At 34.8% G+C, this 21,396-nt stretch overlaps 1 protein-coding gene across 1 annotated transcript; it reads left to right on the top strand.

Annotated features, from left to right (window-relative positions):
- Positions 1–16,105: 16,105 nt before the first annotated feature.
- On the top strand, positions 16,106–17,796 carry LOC122298568 (homeobox-leucine zipper protein ATHB-6-like). Its single transcript, XM_043108377.1, has 3 exons — positions 16,106–16,396; positions 16,718–17,091; positions 17,225–17,796. The coding sequence occupies exons 1-3, from the start codon at positions 16,336–16,338 to the stop codon at positions 17,588–17,590; spliced, it is 801 nt and encodes a 266-aa protein (XP_042964311.1). The 5' UTR covers positions 16,106–16,335; the 3' UTR covers positions 17,591–17,796.
- Positions 17,797–21,396: the final 3,600 nt, after the last annotated feature.

The raw sequence follows: 21,396 nt of genomic DNA on the forward strand, positions 1-21,396 counted from the left end.
GGGGTTAGCTCTAGAAGCAATAAAACCACAATCGAGTAACCAAGTACTTAGCTAAGCAAACCTAGCTTTTGGAGCTTGTTTGAGGCCGTATATAGCTTTTTGAGGCTTACAAACATAATGAGGCTGAGTGGAGTCACAAAGCCCTGAGGCTACTGGATGTAAACACCATCAGTTAATAATCCATGCAAAATGTATTTTGGATATCAATCTGGCGCAAGGGCCACCCTCTAGACACAACCATTGACAGCACAAGACGAATTGTATAAGACTTAACCATTGAGCTAAAAGTGTTATGAAAATCGATACCAGGTTGCTAATGATACCCTTTAGCAACTAAATGGGCCTTTCTCCTTTCAAATGAACCATTAGCATGTGTTTTGGTATGAAACACCCATTGGCAGCCAAGAACGTTTATGTGAGCGGGGGTACAAGAGTCCAGGTACAATTTTGAAGAAGGGCATCATATTCCTACTTCATGGCTTGTTTCCACTTAGAGAACTTGAAGGCTTGAGAGAAACTTGAATGCTAATCTAGAACCTGTGCAAAGACAGTGAGACAATGTCGAGTGGGATAGGAGACAGTTCCATCAGTAAATTTTCGAGGACGGGAAGAGTTAGTTTGAGCACGTGTAATTATGGGAGATCTTGGTAGGACTAAAATAGTAGGAGATGAAGGAGAAGGTAAGGGAATGAGGGATTCAAAAGAATTAGAAATAGATGGATTTTTTGGGTTTGGTAAAGTCAAAGAGGAAGAATGAGAGTTTTGAGGGATAGGTGAAGTCGGGAATAGAGACACTGGACCTGGGCCAAGGATGGATAGGCTGAGAAGATTAGTGGTTGGATTAGGAGTTGGGCCCAGTAGAGAAGTGGGAAAGATGGGTAGTGTGGCTTGGATAGGACTAGATTTGAGAGGGACAGTGGTGGGCCGAGATTTGGAGAAGAGAAATGAGATTTCATTCAAGAGAATATCACGAGAAATATAGATTTTGTGGGTTTTGAGGTCCATGCATTTATATCCCTTATGGGTTGAACTATACCCCAAAAATACACAAGACATGGACCAAAAATTGAGTTTATGATAGGTATAGGGCCTTAGGTTGGGCCAGAACTCGCATCCAAACACTTTTAAGAATTCGTAGTCTAGTTTAAATTTGTATACCATGGAGTAAGGGGACTTATTTTTAAGTGTGGATTAGGAAGTAAATTTATGAGATAAATTGTTGTTTCAAAGGCTTCGGGCAAATAAGTGAAGGGAAGGGAAAAATGGGCCAAGAGTGCAAGCTCGGTCTCAACAATGTGATGGTGCTTATGTTCCACTAGCCCATTTTGTTAATGGGTGTGGGGACATGAGAAATGATGTGTTATACCAAGTTGTTTGCATATAAGGCTGAGCCGTTTAAATTCACTACCACCATCAGTTTGAAGTGTGATTAACTTGGTATTAAACAATCGTTCAACAAATGGTAAAAATGAAGAGAAAATTTGATGCACGTTAGATTTTAATTTAATTGGAAAAAGCCAAGTGAAGCGAGTATAATAGTCAACAAAAGAAATATAGTATTTATAACCATTGTGAGAAACATAGTGGACTGGGCTCCAAACATCGGCACATCAATTCTAAAGGTCGAGTATAATAGGACTGACTAGTATGAAATGGAATTTGATGACATTTTGCAATGAGATAAGAAGAACATTAAAAAACTAATTCTATGGGAAAAATAGGCAAACACTTAGAGTGCAGTACACGAGAAACTAAGGCTAAAGAAGGATGCCCAAGCCGTCTATGCCACTGATCAATAGAAGTGTGCTCACCAACATGGATAGATGGGGAAGGCGATGAAGACATAGTAGTGGGGAAAGTGTAGAGTCCGTCATGGGTGGGCCCAATGAGGAAGATTTTATGCGTCTCCTTGTCTGTCACAGAAAAATGTGTGAAGTGAAATTCAAAATAACAGTTATTATCAGTGCAAAATTTGAGAATAGAGACAAGATTTTTGGTTATGGATGGAACGTGAAGTAAGTTGCAAAGAAGAAGAGTTGTAGCATATAGAAGAGTCACCGAAGTTTTCTATAGGAATGCAAGTGGTGAGACCATTAGAGTTAGACATATCATTCTTACCCACTCTAATGCTCTCACCACCTGCATAAGGCTTGGAAGATAAATTCAAGTTAGACATATCATTAATAAGATGATGAGTTGCTGCTGAATCGGGGTACCAAACCGATTCATGAGATGGGCTGTGGGCAGTTTAATTTGCAGAGAATGTCCTTGGAGCTTTAAGTTTATATGAGTGATTGAAGCGATGTCTACATTGAAGTGCAACGTCCCTTGCCTTTTGGCATACTTGACAAATGGGACACTATGAATTGTATTGCTGGGAGAAGTTCTAAGGGGATGAAGTGCGTCCACCACAGCTATTTGGGTTATAACGACCTCCGCATCAGCCTTGACTGCCCCCTCGAAAAGAGTTGTGCCCACATTGATCTCTGGTTGTAGAGTTAAAATGCATAGAAGGCTTAACGGAAGAAATGGCAAGATGATTGTTGTGAGATAATTAGGTTTCATAAATAAGAAGCAGTTGATAGAGTTCATGTGATGAGATAAGGTCAGCTCATGTAGTGACTAAGGTCAAGAAAGACTCGTTGAATGAACCAAAGCCATTGAGCAAATAGGTGACTAGCTCCTTATTGGATAAAGGTGTGCCAGTAGAGGCAAGGGAATCAGCAAGTTGGTATACTGACGTACCTTCCCAAAGTAATCGGGTGTGGTTTGATCTCCTCTAGACAAGTTGGTAAGCTAAAAACGAGCTTGGAACTCCTTAGCTTGGAATTGGAATGAAAACATGGAAGAAAGGGATGTCCATAATTGATGAGAGGTAGTAGATGGTAGAACATGGGCTAAGATAGATTCAGAGAGGGAGGAGAAAATGATGCTTAGGACGAGCTGGTCAGTCCTGCGCCAGGAGAGAAAGGCAAGATTTGTTTTTGGGAGCTCATTGGAAGTTGCAAGAAGAAATTTGGTATGGGAGGGAAGAACCATCAACAAAGGAGAAAAGGTCCTGAACCGGTAGATATGCAGAGGTTTGCACTTTCCAGATGAGATAATTTTTAATGGATAGATTGGTGGTAACAATGTGAGAGAAAGATGAAGTAATGGTGGAGTATGAAGATGGATGAGGAGAAAGGGTAGAAGAAGTTTCAGCCATGGATCGGAGACTGTTAGTTGATGGCTCTGGATACCATGTTAGAGTGAGCAAAGTGGATACAGAGAAATTAAGCATAATAGATTGTGTATTCTCCTCATTATATTTCATTTGTAATGCTGTGAATATATACACTGTGAAAAGAATAAAAAAGAGAATAAAAGTTGTTACAGGTAACCGTAGATAGCAACAACCTAATGCCTCTACAGTATTTACAAAAGAATGCATATCATATATTTGCGTTATTGCTCTACTCACATATGACCAAGGAACATCAAATGTATTTGTTCTAATACTATTAATCATGCCATGATGTATATATAGAACCTAAATCTTTCTCTGTGCACCTGAGCGTCCAAATCACAACACACTGTCTAAGAAATATGATCAACAAGTAGTTGTTGCGATGCCCTTGATGCTCCATGATGGAGCAATTCAAGGATCATGAAGAAAGTGGAGTGAGAGAGACCTTCCTCCATAAGAATTTGATTGAGAAATTAGCATTTCAATTTTAATAGAGCTCATAGCAAATAGAGTATGACGTCTAAAATACCCACTATTTACAATGAAATCATTATTGATATGAATTCTTTTGTTGTTGCAAATGATAATATCTCTGTTGCTGTGATGTTCATGGATAATTGTTAGAAACAAGTACTTCTACTTGCAAATCAGTGTAGGATATACACTTTTGATCATTTTGTTGATGTGGTAGAATATACTTTTTAAACACCTTTTACAAATTAAGTTTTGACATATCAACAACGTTGAGAAATATAAGTAGAATTTGTAGAAGTTTTTCCAAGGCATTGGGATACTCATATAAGTATTCACAATAGAAATCATGCCCATAAAGGTTTGGTACCGACAAATGAATATCATTTTCTGGTAGAAGTGGCAGATCGGAGCCTCTTAAGCATGATCATCATTGCTCGCGGGAGTAGTGACAGGGTGTGAGTGTCGAGCTTATCTCGGTCTCATTTATTTTTACAGATGAGATGAAATAAATTGAGATAAAAATTAAAAATTAAAAAAAAATTATTAAAATATATTTTTTTAATATTATTTTTATTTTAGGATTCAAAAATATTGAATTATTTATTTTATTTTGAATGTAAATTTAAAAAAATTATAATGATTATATAAGATAAGATGAAAATATTTGTAAAAAAAAAAGGTCGTAAAGCTTTTGCTAGTCTCACTTTGTAACCACTGAAACTAAATCTAACATCTAAATACTCAATTCTCAAATTACTAAACTCATCTCAACTCGAAATCTTTTTATATGTGAGACCCACAACTATTTTCAACTCAATACTTCTTTACATGCAGAATTCATAATCTTTTTCAACTTTTTATAAATATATATAAACTCATTTTAAAATCTAAACACATCTAAACTCATATTTGATGGTCTCTATAAAACTTACTCAATTATTTAACTCACTACTATTCATAAAGAATTTAACCCATCTCAATTCAACTCTACATTCAAACGGGCTTAATTGTAGTTGATCAAGAAATAAAATAAAAAAGATACCATATTTGTTAAAAGGTCGTTAATTCTATGAACATGTTATTGCAAAACTTTAAATAACATTCAGGTTCTCAGTTCGCAGCATCATTAACAACTATAAAAGAAAAAAAAAATATTACTTTACTGAAAAAACTATATATTTTCAATAACACTGATTGACATACTAATACAATATGATTATTGATATAAAAGCTAACATTAAAAAATTAATTAATTCTTAAATCGGTACGTAAAATATATCATTCACATTGACACCATTTAAATGATATGAATGATATATTATACACATTAATTTAATAATAGAATAATTCAAAAGGAATTAGCTTATGCATTGATGTTTTTATAGCCGTGATAAACACTCAATAAGTAGCTGTAAAAAAATAAATAAATAAATATTTTAAGATTAATAAAAATATAAGAATTATCATTACATAGTTGTGATTATGTTTTTTTTTTTTTAATTTTTTTAAAGGAGTCGGCAGGTTTGAATTCAAAATTTCCATATGAGAATCAGGTCATATGCAATCATCGACTATAGAGAATCAGATCTTAACAAACTTTAATCTCATGTACCCTGATATATATTGCATCAAATATTGAGATTATCTTTTAACATGAAGTATTAGCCTCTAACTTCGAAGTGTGGGCATTCCGGAACCTCAGGATTCGGCCATTTAAATTCCAGTACTGTTCCTTCTTGAAGTCCCAAATCTTGGACCGGGTTTTCTTCCACAAATCCTGTCATCATATTCACAGCAGGAACAAGAACGAATCCCTTGGGAAAATCTGGTTGTATGGTTCATTGTGTACAGTTTTGAGAACTTCTTTGGTACAGTTTGGCTTTTATTCAACATGTTCAATCTCAGGCCGTGTTGTTTGATCTGCAGAAGTTGCTGTTTTGAAAGACGCTTCTTGAAGTGAGTTTTGAATTCTTCATTTGATATGAAAATGAACGAGCCCTGCACTTGCATCGTTAGGACTTTCCAGAACACCCATTTATCGCTATCGTGTTAGTCTGTTCTTCATCATGATCTGCACCTCTAGATTTAGAGCTACTGCTCATCTTGGAATATAAATATATATAATATATATATTTTTTCATGATCTACACGTACGAATTCTCAAACACACATTTTCTTTTCTTGTCTTTTCTATCTCATATATATATATATATATATATATAACCACACACAATAAATTGATAACAAAAGAAAACTTCAAAATTTAAATCTTAAATTAAAAATAAAAAAAGGGGAGTATCTTGCCCGAATCAAATAAATAGATATTGAAATCTAAATAACCAAGTTATGCGAAATTGTATCTAGGTCTTGAATAAATTACTTTCACTAGATCGTCGATAAGAGAGATAAGAGAATCAAGGGTTCCAACACGAAAATTAGGAAGATTGAACTGCAAAAATTGAACCAAATATACATTAATTCAATATAAAAAAAGACATACTTTGCAATGAAATGGATGGGTGAAATGGAGTAAATATTCTGTAGAGAGGAGTGTCCAAGGAATGTTTGGAGATTTGTTCTTACAATCGGTTTCAGATAGAAGAGCTAGAGTTCTGAACAAGAAGAGAGAGGATCCAGTATCTCGTCGCCATTGAAGTTTTGATCTGATTGCTAGCTCAAAGAGAGAGAGGTGCGACAATAGCGGAGACGAAAAGATTGGCAAAATTTCTAAAGAAATTATATATCTGTATTCTACTGCGTATGCTAATTGGCGCAGAATATAAATCTATTGATGAGGCACATCAAGAACTCTCATGTGGAAGACGAAGCGAGAGCAATGAATACGAAGAAGTGCCTGGTACTAGAAATGTTATTTTCCTTTTTTATAAATATTCTTTTACAACAATCAATGAGACAAGTGAAGTTCGATGGCCAGAAGGATTAAAACAAAGAATTTCCCTTTGATAGGCTATTTATATATATAAAGATATATATATATATATATAGCTCAATTTATAGGGAATGAAGTACTGCATATATGGTTTAATGATTAAATTTAATGTAAAAATAGCATGCCCCTTAATTATATTGTTCATTGCATGCACAATAATAATATCTAAGTGCTAATAGTTTAATAAAGCCCACGTCTGAAATTAAATTTGTATGTTGCACTCTAGCTGTTGATAAATAGTGTTGGATGAATGAATAATCCTATTTGAAAGTACTACGTGGGAGTAACGTGTAAAGCACGTTTGTCTAATTTTATGAAATGATTATTTGTAAAAAATAATATATATTTTATAAAAATTATTGATGTCACTTAATAATTTAAGGCATATTGGAGAAAATAAAAAAATTAGTTCAAAGTATCATATAATCCAATATATGTTTCTAACATCTATAATTTTAGCAAAGATGTATACAAAAAATTTAATAAAAATCTAACACAAACGGTAGTTCAAAATATGTGTCGTTTGATGTTTGTATTATAATTCATCAATTTATGTCATCCTGTAGACAATCAATAGAGACAACATTGAAATCTTATTTTGCTGTTGGTTGAGTCGATCAGGGACAACATAAAGTTAAAACATAATCTTTTTATAAAATTTGTGGTATAATATTTTCTATATATAGCATATATATAAATCATAAAATATATTTTAAAATTGTTGGCCGAATTTACTCTTTCTTGATTAGCTCAAAGATCACGGCCTTTGTCACGTGCCTATCATAGCAAGTCCACGTATGGAATATGACTTAGCGGAAGCTACGTCCTACTACCATGGAAAAAAAAAACACTTTGATTAAACACACTTGTATTATATATTATATGAGATTTTTAAATTTGGAATACTCAATAATCTGAGTTAATGAAACGTATAATACACGTATATTATACTTAGGGATTCACGTCTTATGCACCTAATACACGTGTATATGTTAAGGAGAAAGAGAAAAATATAATAACTAATCTTTAATTGCTTATTATTATATAAACTATTAAGTATTATAATTATTGAGATTAATAAATCATATAACAACATTGAATGTTATCTCTCTCAACATTTATGTCTTCATTTTATGTGCCAAACTGTTAAAACAAACGATGTTAACTTTAACGGAAAAACAAGAAAAACCGTTAAAACAAGATTTTCTGTTTCATACACACTTTTTATATATAGAAGATTTACACCATATATTATTCACGTGACATAATTTAATTTATAAGATAAATTTTAATTTTAAATCTTACCCATTTAAATTATGTTATTTAAATAATATATAATGTAAAGATTTTAAATAGCAATTACAAAAAAGAAAAAAAAAATTATCGAAACCCAATACTCCAGCATTTTTCAAAGATAAAAAACATTGCGGCCTGTTAATTGCATGGACTACATAGGTGTCTATAAGCTCTGTTCGCTTCGTGTGAAGTTGGGCTCAGCCCATTCTCGTCTTAACTTAGTTCTTTTTTGTTTTTTTTTTTTTCGTTTTTTAAGGTTAAATGGTTAATTACCGATCGTTCTAGTTGTTTTTAATTGCTTTTCCCCATTCAGAAAGAAAAATAAAAGTGGTTTTAATTTTTTGAAAAGAATTATAAATTCTTTCCTTTTTAAAAACACTTGTTAATATGAGATATTTTAAATAAATTTATATGACAAATACTTAAATAAAAAAATATTATATAGAAGTAATTTTACAAATTGACGTAACTTGATATGGTTTATCATATTGTATAATTATTTTATTATAAAATAAATCTAATAGATCATATAAAGTCAAATCATTTATAAATTTATTTTTATAGAATCTCATCATGTCGGTAAAGCTTATCAATTCATATATATATATATATATATATCATCCACTAAATAATATTAAAAATTATATTTTAATAATATTTTATTCAAATTTTAATTTTTATATTATTTCATCTCATCTATATAAACAAATAAGACCTTAAAAGACCATATTAACCTTACCTCTCACTCAGCAGTACTCATACTAGGGCTGCCTTTTGCCCTTTGCCCTGTGAAGCTGCGTTTGGAAGATGAACCAAATTCAATTCATTTCAAAATAATTATTGATGAGACTCATTATTTTTTAAAATTTTTTTATAAATTTGATATTAATAATATTAATATTTTTCTTCTCTACATTTAAATAAGATCTTCTCATTGTCTTCTCTGATTAACTATCCATCTGGTTAATTGTAGCCTACGGTCGCGTCATCCTTGAAACTCTGAGCTTCAGGCTGCATTAGACCATTATCTGGTTATTGTAGTTCCCATTTTAGGATAAATTTGTCATGTGTCATGCCATGAAACTTTGAGCTCCAAGTATCAGACGGTCAGACCTTAAGGTCGTCCGGTCTTCGACCTTGCCCGCCTTCTTAATACTGACTTATACCGCTTGCCATGATTATCAAGTTAGGCTACATGAGTTATATATCATCAAAAATTAGAAAAAGAAAGTAATGAAAGTTAAACCCAAACCTAACGACCACTGGAAATCAGTTAAACTCCTCGCAGCTGTAGAGCATATATATATGTTATTAATAGTGCTTGCCCTCAAGAGGGTTAAGCATGCCTTACCATTTTTGTGGTTCTTGGACTGTATTTAGAGAATGACTTTCGTATAAAAATTTAAAATGCAGATTTTATTATTTAATTTATATATATAAATAAAAAATAAAAACTAAAAATAAAAATCTTAAAATTGGACGAGGTGGCAAACTCAATATTACACCCTCCAATGAAAGAGGGACACATCATCCAATGAAAGAGGGACACATCATGCAGGAGAAAGATGGTAAAGGGACTGGCCGGATAGAATAATAAAGGCTTACATCATGTTAAAAGTTAAAAACTGGTTTCTGCCACGGCTCTTTAACTTTCTTCTCCCTTTCTTCTGGTCTTCATTTCAAAGCAAACACCTCCTGACATTGTTGACTTTTTTTAAGGTAGTCAAGATGACAAACTCAATATTACACCCTCCAATGAAAGAGGGACACATCATGCAGGAGAAGATGGAAAAGGGACTGGCCGGATAGAATAATAAGGAAAATTCTTCTTGTCATCCTCACACTTCACACACCATATTTATTTTTTTTTATTTTTTCTATAATAAATATATAGTGTGTGGATGATAAATAAAATAATTCAATTAGTTTAATAAGAATAAAATGAAATAAAAAATTAAAAAATAATAAAAAATAATATTTTAATATATAAAATGTGTAGTGTAGAATGATGTGTAGTATTTCTCGAATAATAAAGGCTTACATCATGTTAAAAGTTAAAACTGGTTTATGCCATGGCTCTTTAACTTTCTTTCTCCTTCGTTCTGATCTTCATTTCAAAGCAAACACCTCTCGACATTGTTGACTTTTTTTAAGGTAGTCAGTTAATTTTCTTTTTTTTTTTTTTTTTTGATTTTTAATTTTTATCTTTAATTTATTTTTAAACCATGTAAATATGGGGCCTATTATAAAAAACGATGACAATAAATTAAAAAAGAATATAGAAGAGGAAAATAATCACACACGATACAAGATTTACGTAGTTCGGCAAATTATCTACATCTACGGGAGTTGCAGAAGATTTTATTATTAAGGAATATCGCACAACAATGATAGATCAATCACTGTACGTCCACAGTGTTTATGTCGTATGGCCATATAATATATAATAATCATATATATAGTCAAACGACGGAAAAAATCCTAGAGCTATGTAAAATGCATGTTCGCTCGAGCGGCGTGTCGAGCGCGCGTCGAGCAAACTTCCTTCCCGCATTTACTCGAGCTCATTATCAAGCTGACATCGAGCGTTTGAATTTGTCTGACTTTGCTCGAGTGACCAATGCCTTCGCTCGAGCGGTGTGGACCAGACTCCACAGTACTCAACAATTCTCCCACTTGGAGACTGGTACACTCGCTGTATCGCCGTTTTCCTCAAACATGATATCCTCTACCTTTGCAACTCACTACACCTATCTTCATGCTAGAAGACCAACTGAAGTTGCGCACAACTTCAGTTTCTCAAGTGTAACACCCTTTGTCAATATATCAGCAGAGTGCTTGCTTCCACAAATCTTCTCGAGTAGCAACTGTCCGTCATCTAATAATGATCGTATGAAGTGATATCTGATCTGAATGTGCTTGGTCCTGGAATGAAATGCTGGATTCTTGGCAAGGAATATGGCACTCTGACTATCACTATAGAGAGTGCATTTCTGATTCTTTTTACCCAATTCCTCCAAGAAGCCCTGTAGCCATATCATCTCATTTGCAGCCTCTGATACTGTAATATACTCAACTTCTCTAGTAAACAAAGAAACTGTTTTATGTAAATTAGAATCTCATGACACTGCAGTACCACCAAGTGTATAAACAAAGCCCGTGATCTTTCTGCTATCAATATCTCTAGTTAGATCAGCATCAACATAGCCCTACACTTCTAAACTCTTTCCAGAGAAACACAAACAGGTTTCTAAGGAGCCATTTAGGTACCTCAAAATTCATTTCACTGCTTCCCAATGTTGCTTTCCTGGGTTACTCATGTATCTACTCACAACTCCCACTACATGGGCAATATTCGGTATTGTGCAAACCATAGCATACATAAGTGAACAAATAGCTGAGGCATAAGAAACCTTATTCATGTAATCTTGTTCTTCCTCTTACTCAGGTGACTGATTCTTGCTGAGTCTGAAGTAACTGTCCAAGGGTGTGCCAACTGGTTTGGCCTTGTCCATATTGAACCTGCTGAATAAATTTTTCACATACTCAGCCTGTGAGAGTCTCAACATACCTCTGACTCTATCTCTGACAATTCTCATGCCAAGGATTTGCTTTGCAGCTCCCAAATCCTTCATTGCAAAGTGCTCTGACATCTGCTTCTTCAGATTATTGATCTCATCAATATTAGCCCCTGCAATAAGCATGTCATCCACATACAATAGCAGAATAATATAATAATTGTCAAAGTGCCTAACATAGCAACAGTGATCTGCCTGATATCTAATATACCCTGCACTATGCATGAAGTTATCAAATTTCTTGTACCACTGTTTAGGAGCTTGCTTCAGGCCATACAAGCTCTTCCTCAATTTGCAAACTAAACCTTCCTTTCCCTATACCACAAACCCCTCAGATTGGTGCATGTAGATGTCTTCTTCAAGGTCTCCATGAAGAAAAACTATCTTCACATCTAACTGCTCAAGAAATAAATCTTCAGTAATAACTATAGCCAGTACCATCCCGATGGTTGTGATTTTCACCACAGGAGAAAAGATCTCAGAGTAATCAATACCCTGCTTCTGCTGAAAGCCTTTTACAACAAGTTTGGCCTTGTTCCTCTTACTGCCATCATGCTCAGTTTTCACCCGGTACACCTACTTGTTGTGTAATGTCTTCTTCCCTGATGGAAGTTCTGTCAACTCCCATGTCTGATTCCCTAACAGGGAATCCATCTCATCTTTTATGACCAGCTTCCACTTGCTAGAATTTTCATCTTGCAAGGTTTCTTCGTAACTCTGCGGTTCTCCACCATCTGTCAACAGAATGTAATTCAAAGTAGGTGAGAAACGCTGTGGAGGATATATAGTCCTAACTGACCTACGAACTGCAACTATAGGAGTGGACAGTTCTGAAACTACCTGCGGAATAATAGGAATGGGTGCACTGGACCTACTATCCCCGTCACTCACATCTCTACACTGCACTGTGACCTCTGGTAAGTCATCCAGTCTTACAAATTCAGACTCCTGAGGAGCTACTACAGAAATTGTACTAGACTTATCCTTGTACATAATTTTCTCATTGCAAATCACATTCCTACCTCTTATGATCTTCCGACTCTGATCATCCCAGAAACGATAGCCAGATGCCTCGTCTCCATAGCCAATGAAATAACATTTCTTTGACTTAGCCTCAAGTTTACTACGAGCATCAGAATCAATAACTGGACTATGAACTACAAGCAATAGTGCATCATGTACTTCTTCAGTTACCACATTAGCACTATCATTCTCGGTCTTCTTAGGGTTTTTGCAATTCTTCTTTATGTGGCTAGCTTCGCCACAATTGCAGTAAGTTGCCTGCTGACCAGGTCTCGACTTGCTCTTGCCCCTGTACTTTGATTTTGATCTTCCTCTGTTTGAGTTTCTGTCTTGTGATCTCCCTCGAGAATCAACATTTAGAGCTGAACTCAAACCCGAGGTCTCGCCTGACTCTTTCCTGCGCACCTCCTCAGCCAAAATCAAATCACTAATATCATCATATTTCAATTTAGATTTACCAGCAGAATTACTAACAGCCATTCTCATGGCTTCCTAACTATTTGGCAATGAAGCTAATAGTATCAGTGCACGTATCTCATCATCAAATTTAATTTCAACAGACGACAATTGATTTGTGATAGTATTAAAATTATTCAGATGTTGTGCAACAGACGTACTATCTGCCATCTTCAAATTGAATAACTTTTTCATCAAATGTACCTTGTTATTCGCTGACGGCTTTTCATACATATTTGACAAAGCTGCCATGAGATCCGCAATCGTCTTCTCCTTGATGACGTTGTGTGCAATAGATCTCGACAGGGTTAATCGAATAACCCCCAGAACCTGTCGATCCAACAGGTTTCAATTAGTATCATCCATCTTTTCCAGTTGCTTTCCTAATAGTGGAAGATGAAATTTCTTCCCATAGAGGTAGTCCTCTATTTGCATCCTCCAGTATCCAAAATCCGTGTCATCAAACTTCTCGATCCCTGATACCTTCAATTCATCTTCAGCCATCGTTTTTTCTCAGACCCGAACATTGGCTCTTAATATCAATTGTTGTGAAAAATGATGACAATAAATTGAAAAATAATATGGAACGAGAAAAAGAATCACACACGACACAAGATTTACGTGGTTCGGCAAATTGCCTATGTCCACGGGAGCTGCAGAGGATTTTATTATTGAGGAATATCACACTACAATGATGGATCAATCACTGTACATTGACAGTGTTTCTTCCATACGGCCATACGATATATAATAATCATATATATAGTCAAACGGTGGAAAAAATCCTAGAGCCGTGTAAAATGCATGTTCGCTCGAGCGGCGTATCGAGCGCGCGTCGAGCGAACTTCCTTCCTGCATCTGCTCGAGCTCACTGTCAAACTGACATTGAGCGTTCAACTTTGTCTGACTTCACTCCAGCGGCCAATGCCTCCGCTCGAGCGAAACTTCTTTCCGCATCTACTTAAACTCACTGTCTAGCTAGTATCGAGCGTTTGAATCTGTCTGACTTTGCTCGAGCGACCAATGCCTCCGCTCGAGCGGTGTGAACCAGACTCCACAGTACTCAACAAGGTCTTCTTTAATCCTTTGTTTTTCATAGGTTGTCTTTGTAAATATGATGGACTTGACTAACTAGAGAAGAGAGAGAGAGAGCTTGAGGGGAGAGAGAAAGCATGAGGGAACGAGCTTGGCAAAGCTTGAGATTCCAGTACTACATTTGGGTCAACTAGAAGAAAGAAAGAAAGTTGACGTGGTTGTCTTGTTAGAGGGTGTAAAACTTAGAGTATTGGCAATAGATTCTTTATCTTCATATGTAAAATTATATATTTTGAAAATTGATTTTAAATATGAACAAAAATTCCTACATTGGATTATGTATTTTTTTATCAAATAATAATAAAATAATAAAGAAAGAGAAAAGAAAAAAGAAAAGAGAGAAAAAAAGAGAAAGAGAGAGTTGGGAGGAGAGAGAAAAAATAATAAAATATAGTTTGAAGAAGGAAAATGAGGTATTCATCTTTGAATAAAAACTATACATAGTTATTTATAATTATAGATATGAATAAACCAATGCAAACTATTTTAAGAGTCTTCAAATTTAAAGATGAAGATAAAGATAAATAACCCATTGCCAATGCTCTTATATATTCACCGCTTCCCACCCAACGGATCTCTTATTTATATATTAATATGATGCCTCTTCATATGTGGACAGACTTCTTCTCAATAAGTGAATTTATTATTTAATTTATATATAAATACTCCCCAGCCTTCATATGTAGGCTAAACTTCCTCTTAATCAAATACATAAAATATTTAATTACATAGAGATAGAGTGTAGACTACTCAAGACTCAGAACTTCTGGTTTAATATTATATAAAATTATCACTTATTTTAAAATTTTAATCTAATAAAAAATATAGATTTTATTATTTAATTTATATTTTAATATATCTTTTACGCTCCGAACTATCAAAAAATAATATATTCTACTGTAAAATTATCTGAATGTATAGTAGTAAAACTAATATGACAATGCTACAAAACCTCCCATATGTGTCAGTCTAATTGCACTTTTCTTCTTCTTCTTCTTCTTCTTCTTTTTTTTTTTTTTTGGTTTTTCTCTTTTCTAGACACTTTTTAAACATCTTTAACTATTAAGTAAAAAAAAATTAAAATATATAAGAGTCACATTTAAGAGTCATCCTATTATTTTATATATATATATATATTTAGAAAGAGAGAGAGAGAGAGGCAATTTGACACAAGGAAAAGTATTTATGGAATTCACGAGCATAGAAGACTACAGCCATTTAAGGATAAGTGGACCCCTAAAAAAAAGGAGTGGCCCATTTGATTTGACATCGAGTTCATTTTTTTCAAAGGACTTATTTAAAACGTGTAAGTATTGAATTTATATCTAATATTACTCTTCACATATTTTTAATCATGAATCAATAATAAATTAAGAGTAAAATTGATAATTTCTGTTAGAAACCTGATAATAAGAGTGAATGTATTTAATCAAAAGATAGGAAAAATCAACTGTTGCCCTAAAACTTGATATTTGTACATTTTATAGTTAATTTTTTTATTAATCTCACAAACTAGCATGAGATCACGTGATCCATTAAATTTACTTTATAATAAAAATAAATTTATAATCTGGCAAATCATGACTTGTAACATTATATTTGTGTGATCCCTTAATTTGTAGCTAAAGTATTCCCCTTTTGTGAATAGTGGTCTTGTTTGCATGCTGTTTCAGACATGTTTAACTACCAGTTAATCTCAGGCCATTAACTTGTGACAAGAAAGGATGATGGCTCCGTGTGCTGGTGTACTTCCGATGCCTAGTTAGAAATAAGTGTATATTATGTAACGATGAGATATCAGGAAAAATTATCTTGGATTGTTAGTGCTGACTCTCTATATAGGCGTTGATTATGGCTGATAATAACAGTTTAATAATCACCTCAAATCTTGGGGACTCAATTACCGTGTTCCCGGGAGAGTTAAAGAAGGAAGGAATTAGCATATCGGAGGTGAATATCTCGCTGTTTCCTCAGGTGGGAGTATCTTTAGACACATGGTTACCATATTGATCGTGATGCAATTTCATGGTGGCGTGCGCACGGTACCCCCGTAGTCTTTCAACCCATTAGGCTGTATGGCCTTATTAGGTATTATTGGGCTATATGGTGAAGATAAAAAGCCTCTCCATACGGCTTTTTCAAACTAAAGAAAACTTGCTCAGGACCCTCATTTTCTTCAGCTCTGTAAAGTAGCGAAGGTGTGAAAAAGGACACGCGTGAGTCTAAGCATTTCAGAAATGCAGCAGTTCAGTAGCTCAGATTCCTTGGATGCTTTGATCTCCATTTGTCCTCCTAAAGGTAAACAAAATTTATGAACAAATATTTGTGATTATATATATGTAGACCCAGACATCGCTTTCATTATTTCAGACCCATGACAAGATTCTCACCATGATTGCTGTTAGAGCTTAAAAGGGGGAAAAGACCTACTGATGTTATAGAACTCAACTGTTTTTGGGTTGTTTCAATTTCCAAAGAAATGAAAAACCTGATGTCATGTTATCCAAGTTCTGAGTTTTTTTGGGGTCCTTAAATTTTGCTGGAATGTACTGCCAATTCTCTGATATTGCAGTCTTTAACCTTCTGTTAACATAAGACTTCCACCATTGTTTTATTCAGAGAAGAAAGACGAGCTGAACACCCATGGGTACAGTGAGGAGTTCCGAGTAATGCTAGATAGGATAAACGGGGAAGACTTGAGCTATGAAACCAGCCAGGCTTTGGAAAAGAGACGGCGACTGAGCTTGTATCAGGTGAAGGAATTGGAGAGAAGCTTTGAGGTGGAGAACAGGCTAGAACCGGAGAGAAAGGTGAAGTTAGCAGAAGAATTAGAGTTGCAGCCACGACAAGTAGCTATATGGTTCCAAAACCGCAGAACCCGTTTGAAGACTAAGCAACTGCAGAGAGACTTCAGCCTCCTTAAAGACAGTTATGATGCTCTAAAGCTTGACTGCAACAATCTTGAACAAGAAAAAGAATCTCTATCTTCGACGGTATATATGTGTATAAATATATATATATATATATATAGATCTAATTGAGGTTCATTTTGATTGCATATCAACGTGCAAGTTTCCCTTATATTTAACTTTATTTTGTACCTTTTTTTGGTTTCTTGGATTGCAGCTGAGAGAGTTGAAAGAGAAGCTCTGCAGACAAAGTGGAGAGGGCAATCACTCTGTAGAAGAAGAGTCTCTAATCTCAGAGTTTGACACCAATGTTTCAGATCGAAGGAAAACCGGTGATTTATTCGAGAATGGCGAAAAGGCAGTTAGAGTGTCTTCGGATTCCAAAGATGGATCATCGGATTGCATTTCAAACTCATTGGCAGATCGGTTTCGAGACTCCGAGTTCAGAGAAGTTCCAGGTAAAGCATACCAACCTCAGCCTACAAGGATGGAAGAGCAAAGTTTGTTTAGTACAGAAGAGTCTTGTAATTTCTTTTCTGTTGATCAAGCTCCTACTCTCCACTGGTACTTCCCTGAGCAGTGAGGCCTGTTTGATCAGCCTCCAACTTTGAATTTCAATCCTGTTTAACTATGTTGCCTAGAGAAGTTCTCGAGTTGCATATTTGCATGGTGCGTGTGTTTTATCTAATATACTTGTACTGTGATACAATACCCTGTTTAATCCTTATACACTACTTAGTTTAAGTGCTCGAGTTTATGTATAAGAGAAATGTTGTTCTTCATCGTAAATTTTCGCAAATAGCGACCGTTGAGAGTGGTGCAGCATGAATCTAAAATGAGTCTAGGAAGGAATCTCTCTTGGGAATTCAAAAAGCAACAACTGATAGTTGGAAATAGACGGAAAGAATGTATGCGTTCTGTTTAGGCGGATGGATGGCAGAAGTTTTTATCTTGGCTTTGATTGAGTTATGATGGGCGCCCATCATCACCGCAACGCATGTGGTTGGTGAAAAGTAGATATCGACGCACAGCTAGCAGTTCGCAACTTTGCATTACAAAGACTTCAAAATGTTGAGTTTTTTTTTGTGGGGGGGGGGGGGGGGGGCCGCCTCCTAGCCATACCTCAAAACTGTTTTGAGCCATTTTAGCAGCCCTTTTAGAATTTGACTAATTAGGTGTTGTTTTGGGACGACCTAAGTGTCGTGTATTCAACTCATCTTTCATTGCCTCCCGCACATATAAACCAACCCTTTTTTCTCATCTCATGATCTTCACACTTTTCACTGTCCTGAATCTTGTAACTACCAAGGGTCATCTAGACCTACTTCCTCTTTGGTCCCATCTAACTTGGTTCGCATAAGATACACTCATCCAAAAATATATTTATAAATGTAAAACATCCCAATAGGCAATTGCAATTATAATGAACGTAGACCTGTAGTTTACCATCTTGGCAAGCATATAGAGTAGATCTAGAGCTAACGAAGGTGGAGAGTACAGAGTCCCTTTCCATACACACACGACTTTACTTAAGAAAAAGACGGATCAAAAAGCTGCTGCGAACAACTAGCTCCATGTCTGGTTGTTGTCAGATGTGGAACCCACGTGTCAGCCATGTTGACTCTTAATGTTAATGCCCCCCATATGCACATAGGATCTGGCTAGTATCCATGTTCACTGCATGCATGCATGCATGCTTGGTAATCCATGCATGAAAGCCTCCCATTCTTTATACTAAAATTATACATTAGAGCACTATTAATAATTAACTCAATAAAATTATATTTTGATTAAAGTTTAACTAGGTTGTATAAAAACTATTGTAATAGAGTTAATAAATCTACATTATTTTTAATTTTAATCATGTTCACTAGCCAAATCTAACAAGTTCTGGCCAAATATTATTTTAGCATAAAAAAAATCATCTTTCCCGCATCCTATTTGTATCAAAAAACAACATCAACCTCTTATCATCTGTATCTTCAACAACAACGACATCGTGGACGGTCTCCGCCTCTGGGAAGAGGATTTAGAAAGAAATGGCCGAGCTCAACTTGGACCCACCTCCCTACTCCGCTGGTCCCAAGGGTGACAATCTCTACCATTGGGTGGCCACCATCCTCGGTCCCCAAGGTCCCTCCTCCTTGTCCCCTTTCATTCACTCACTCCACCACTATAACTTCAACTTTTTTTTTTTTTTTTTTTTGTGGTCTTCTGTGATTTCTTTTGTGTGAGAATTACATATTGGGTTTTTATCTTTTCCACTAAGTTCTTACTTTAAGCTTGATTTTATTCTTTTTTCCTCCTTGTGGTTTGCTATGGAGTTTTGGTTTTCAAACTCAGAGTAATGTGACTGTGGGCGTACATTGGCTTGAATTACTATCTTGTCATTTGATAAGTATTCAACTTACAATTACAATTAAAATAAATAAAATATCAAAATTAATATTTTAATAGAATGTTTATAGATTTAAAGTATTTGTTATTTGGTATTGTTGAAAAGTAACTAGCCAAATTTGTAAAAGTGAATTTCCTATTCAATTTTTTACCAAATTTTTTTGAATCCACTACTAGTGTTCTTACAAACCATTCATATGACATAATTTAAATTATAAAATTTAAAATTGATCTTTTAAATCAAATTATGTCACGTAAATGGTATATGATATAAAGGCTTTAGGATAGATTTATATATATATATATATAGGAAATAAATTTCATTTCATTCAATGAAACTGACGTTACAACTGTAACTGATAAATATCGGAAAAAACTCAAATTATAAACCAAACTACTCTTCTGTTTAGGGCTTCCCCGCACTCAAATTTATTTGTTATGGGCATTGTTTTAACTTCTATAAACTCTCTAATGACAAAACCATTTAAGATATGAAACTCTATAAAAACAGAGATTTCAATCTCCGTTTGATTATGAATATAACACTCTATAAAAATATAAATAACCATTCTCAATCTCCAAATGAAGAGAGATATCCAACCCCCATCCTTCAAAGGAGGAGAGGGAAATCCACTCACCATCCTCCAAAAGAGTAGCGGAAAAACCATCTCTCATTCTCTAAAGGAGGAGACGGTTCTCCTGCTATAGACAACATGTTCAATAGTCTATTTCTTTTTTATTTTTATCTAAGACACAACAAAACATAAATATATAAGAAATACAAAAAAAAAAAAGAATTACAACAAAACAGAAACTTGAAATAACACTGAAAATTGAAAAAACACTAAATAAGGAGGTTGTAGTGGCGCATGAAGGAGATGTGCCACGCTAGGAGTATGCTAGACCGTCAATTCTAAAGCTACCGAAATCGTGTGGTGGTAGTAGAGCCCTCTATGTGGTAGCACATGGAGGCCACATGCATACTTTAACCTACATGTGTGGATCACATGTCGCTCTTTTTGGTAAAACCTTTAACAGTCTGAAAGATTGGAGGCTTAGGAACCTTGCGGTGGGGTGCGTGGTGATTGCTGGCCACTAGAAAATATCAAACGCCACTTCTCTATGCTTTGACCGCAAAAATAAAAACAAAAACTAAAACACTAACTGAAAATTAAACATGTGGAGAAACTACATCTAGGAGGTGGGAGGGAAGGGGGAGCTTCCACCCTCCTCTAGGTTGGTTTTCATTTTGGGTTTCTAGAGAGGAGCTTCTCTCTCTAAAAATATTTAAGCCGGCTCGTCTTTAGAATAGAGTTATTCTTCCTTTTAATTTGGGATCATTTATGTTCAGTCGAGAGGGTACGTCAGCATTCGCTTGAATCGCTTCTACCTTTGCTTAATTTGGCCAAGTTCTTTCAAAGAATCATCGACTTTTTCTGCATCAGAGAGTACTGATAAAAGGTTTAACATCTTAGCATAGATTGTAGATCAAAATTTCAGGAGACATCCATCTTCTTTTCTCACTCTTTTTTTATTTTCTCTTTTTGAGGTATGACATGAGAAGGAAAAGATCAAATCAATATATAAAAATCGATGAAAAAAAGGTGAATATGTGGGGGAGGTTGATGACGACAAAGCATTGTACGTTCCTGTCAAGGTCACATTGATTTCAATTGTTGGCCACCACTCCACTCCCTCATAAGTTGAAAGGTATATGCCAATGACATAGGGATTCTTTGGATATAGATTATAGATCTTCATTTCATAACATATACAACACCCATAATTTTTATTTTGTTCTAAACGAATTTGTATAATCATATCTAACCGTTAATTAAAATTATTTTTAGTTGTCGATTATAACGGCTAAGACTGCATTTGTACTCATATATATGACTATTATTCAAGATTTTCATTTTTAAATAACAAGCGCGTCTCTCTCTCAAGTTTAAGATCTCTCTATTTTTCTCTCAATGCAGACAACACCAACAA

This window comes from Carya illinoinensis, chromosome 16 (genome assembly GCF_018687715.1).
Source record: "Carya illinoinensis cultivar Pawnee chromosome 16, C.illinoinensisPawnee_v1, whole genome shotgun sequence".
In the NCBI taxonomy this organism is placed as follows: Eukaryota; Viridiplantae; Streptophyta; class Magnoliopsida; order Fagales; family Juglandaceae; genus Carya; species Carya illinoinensis.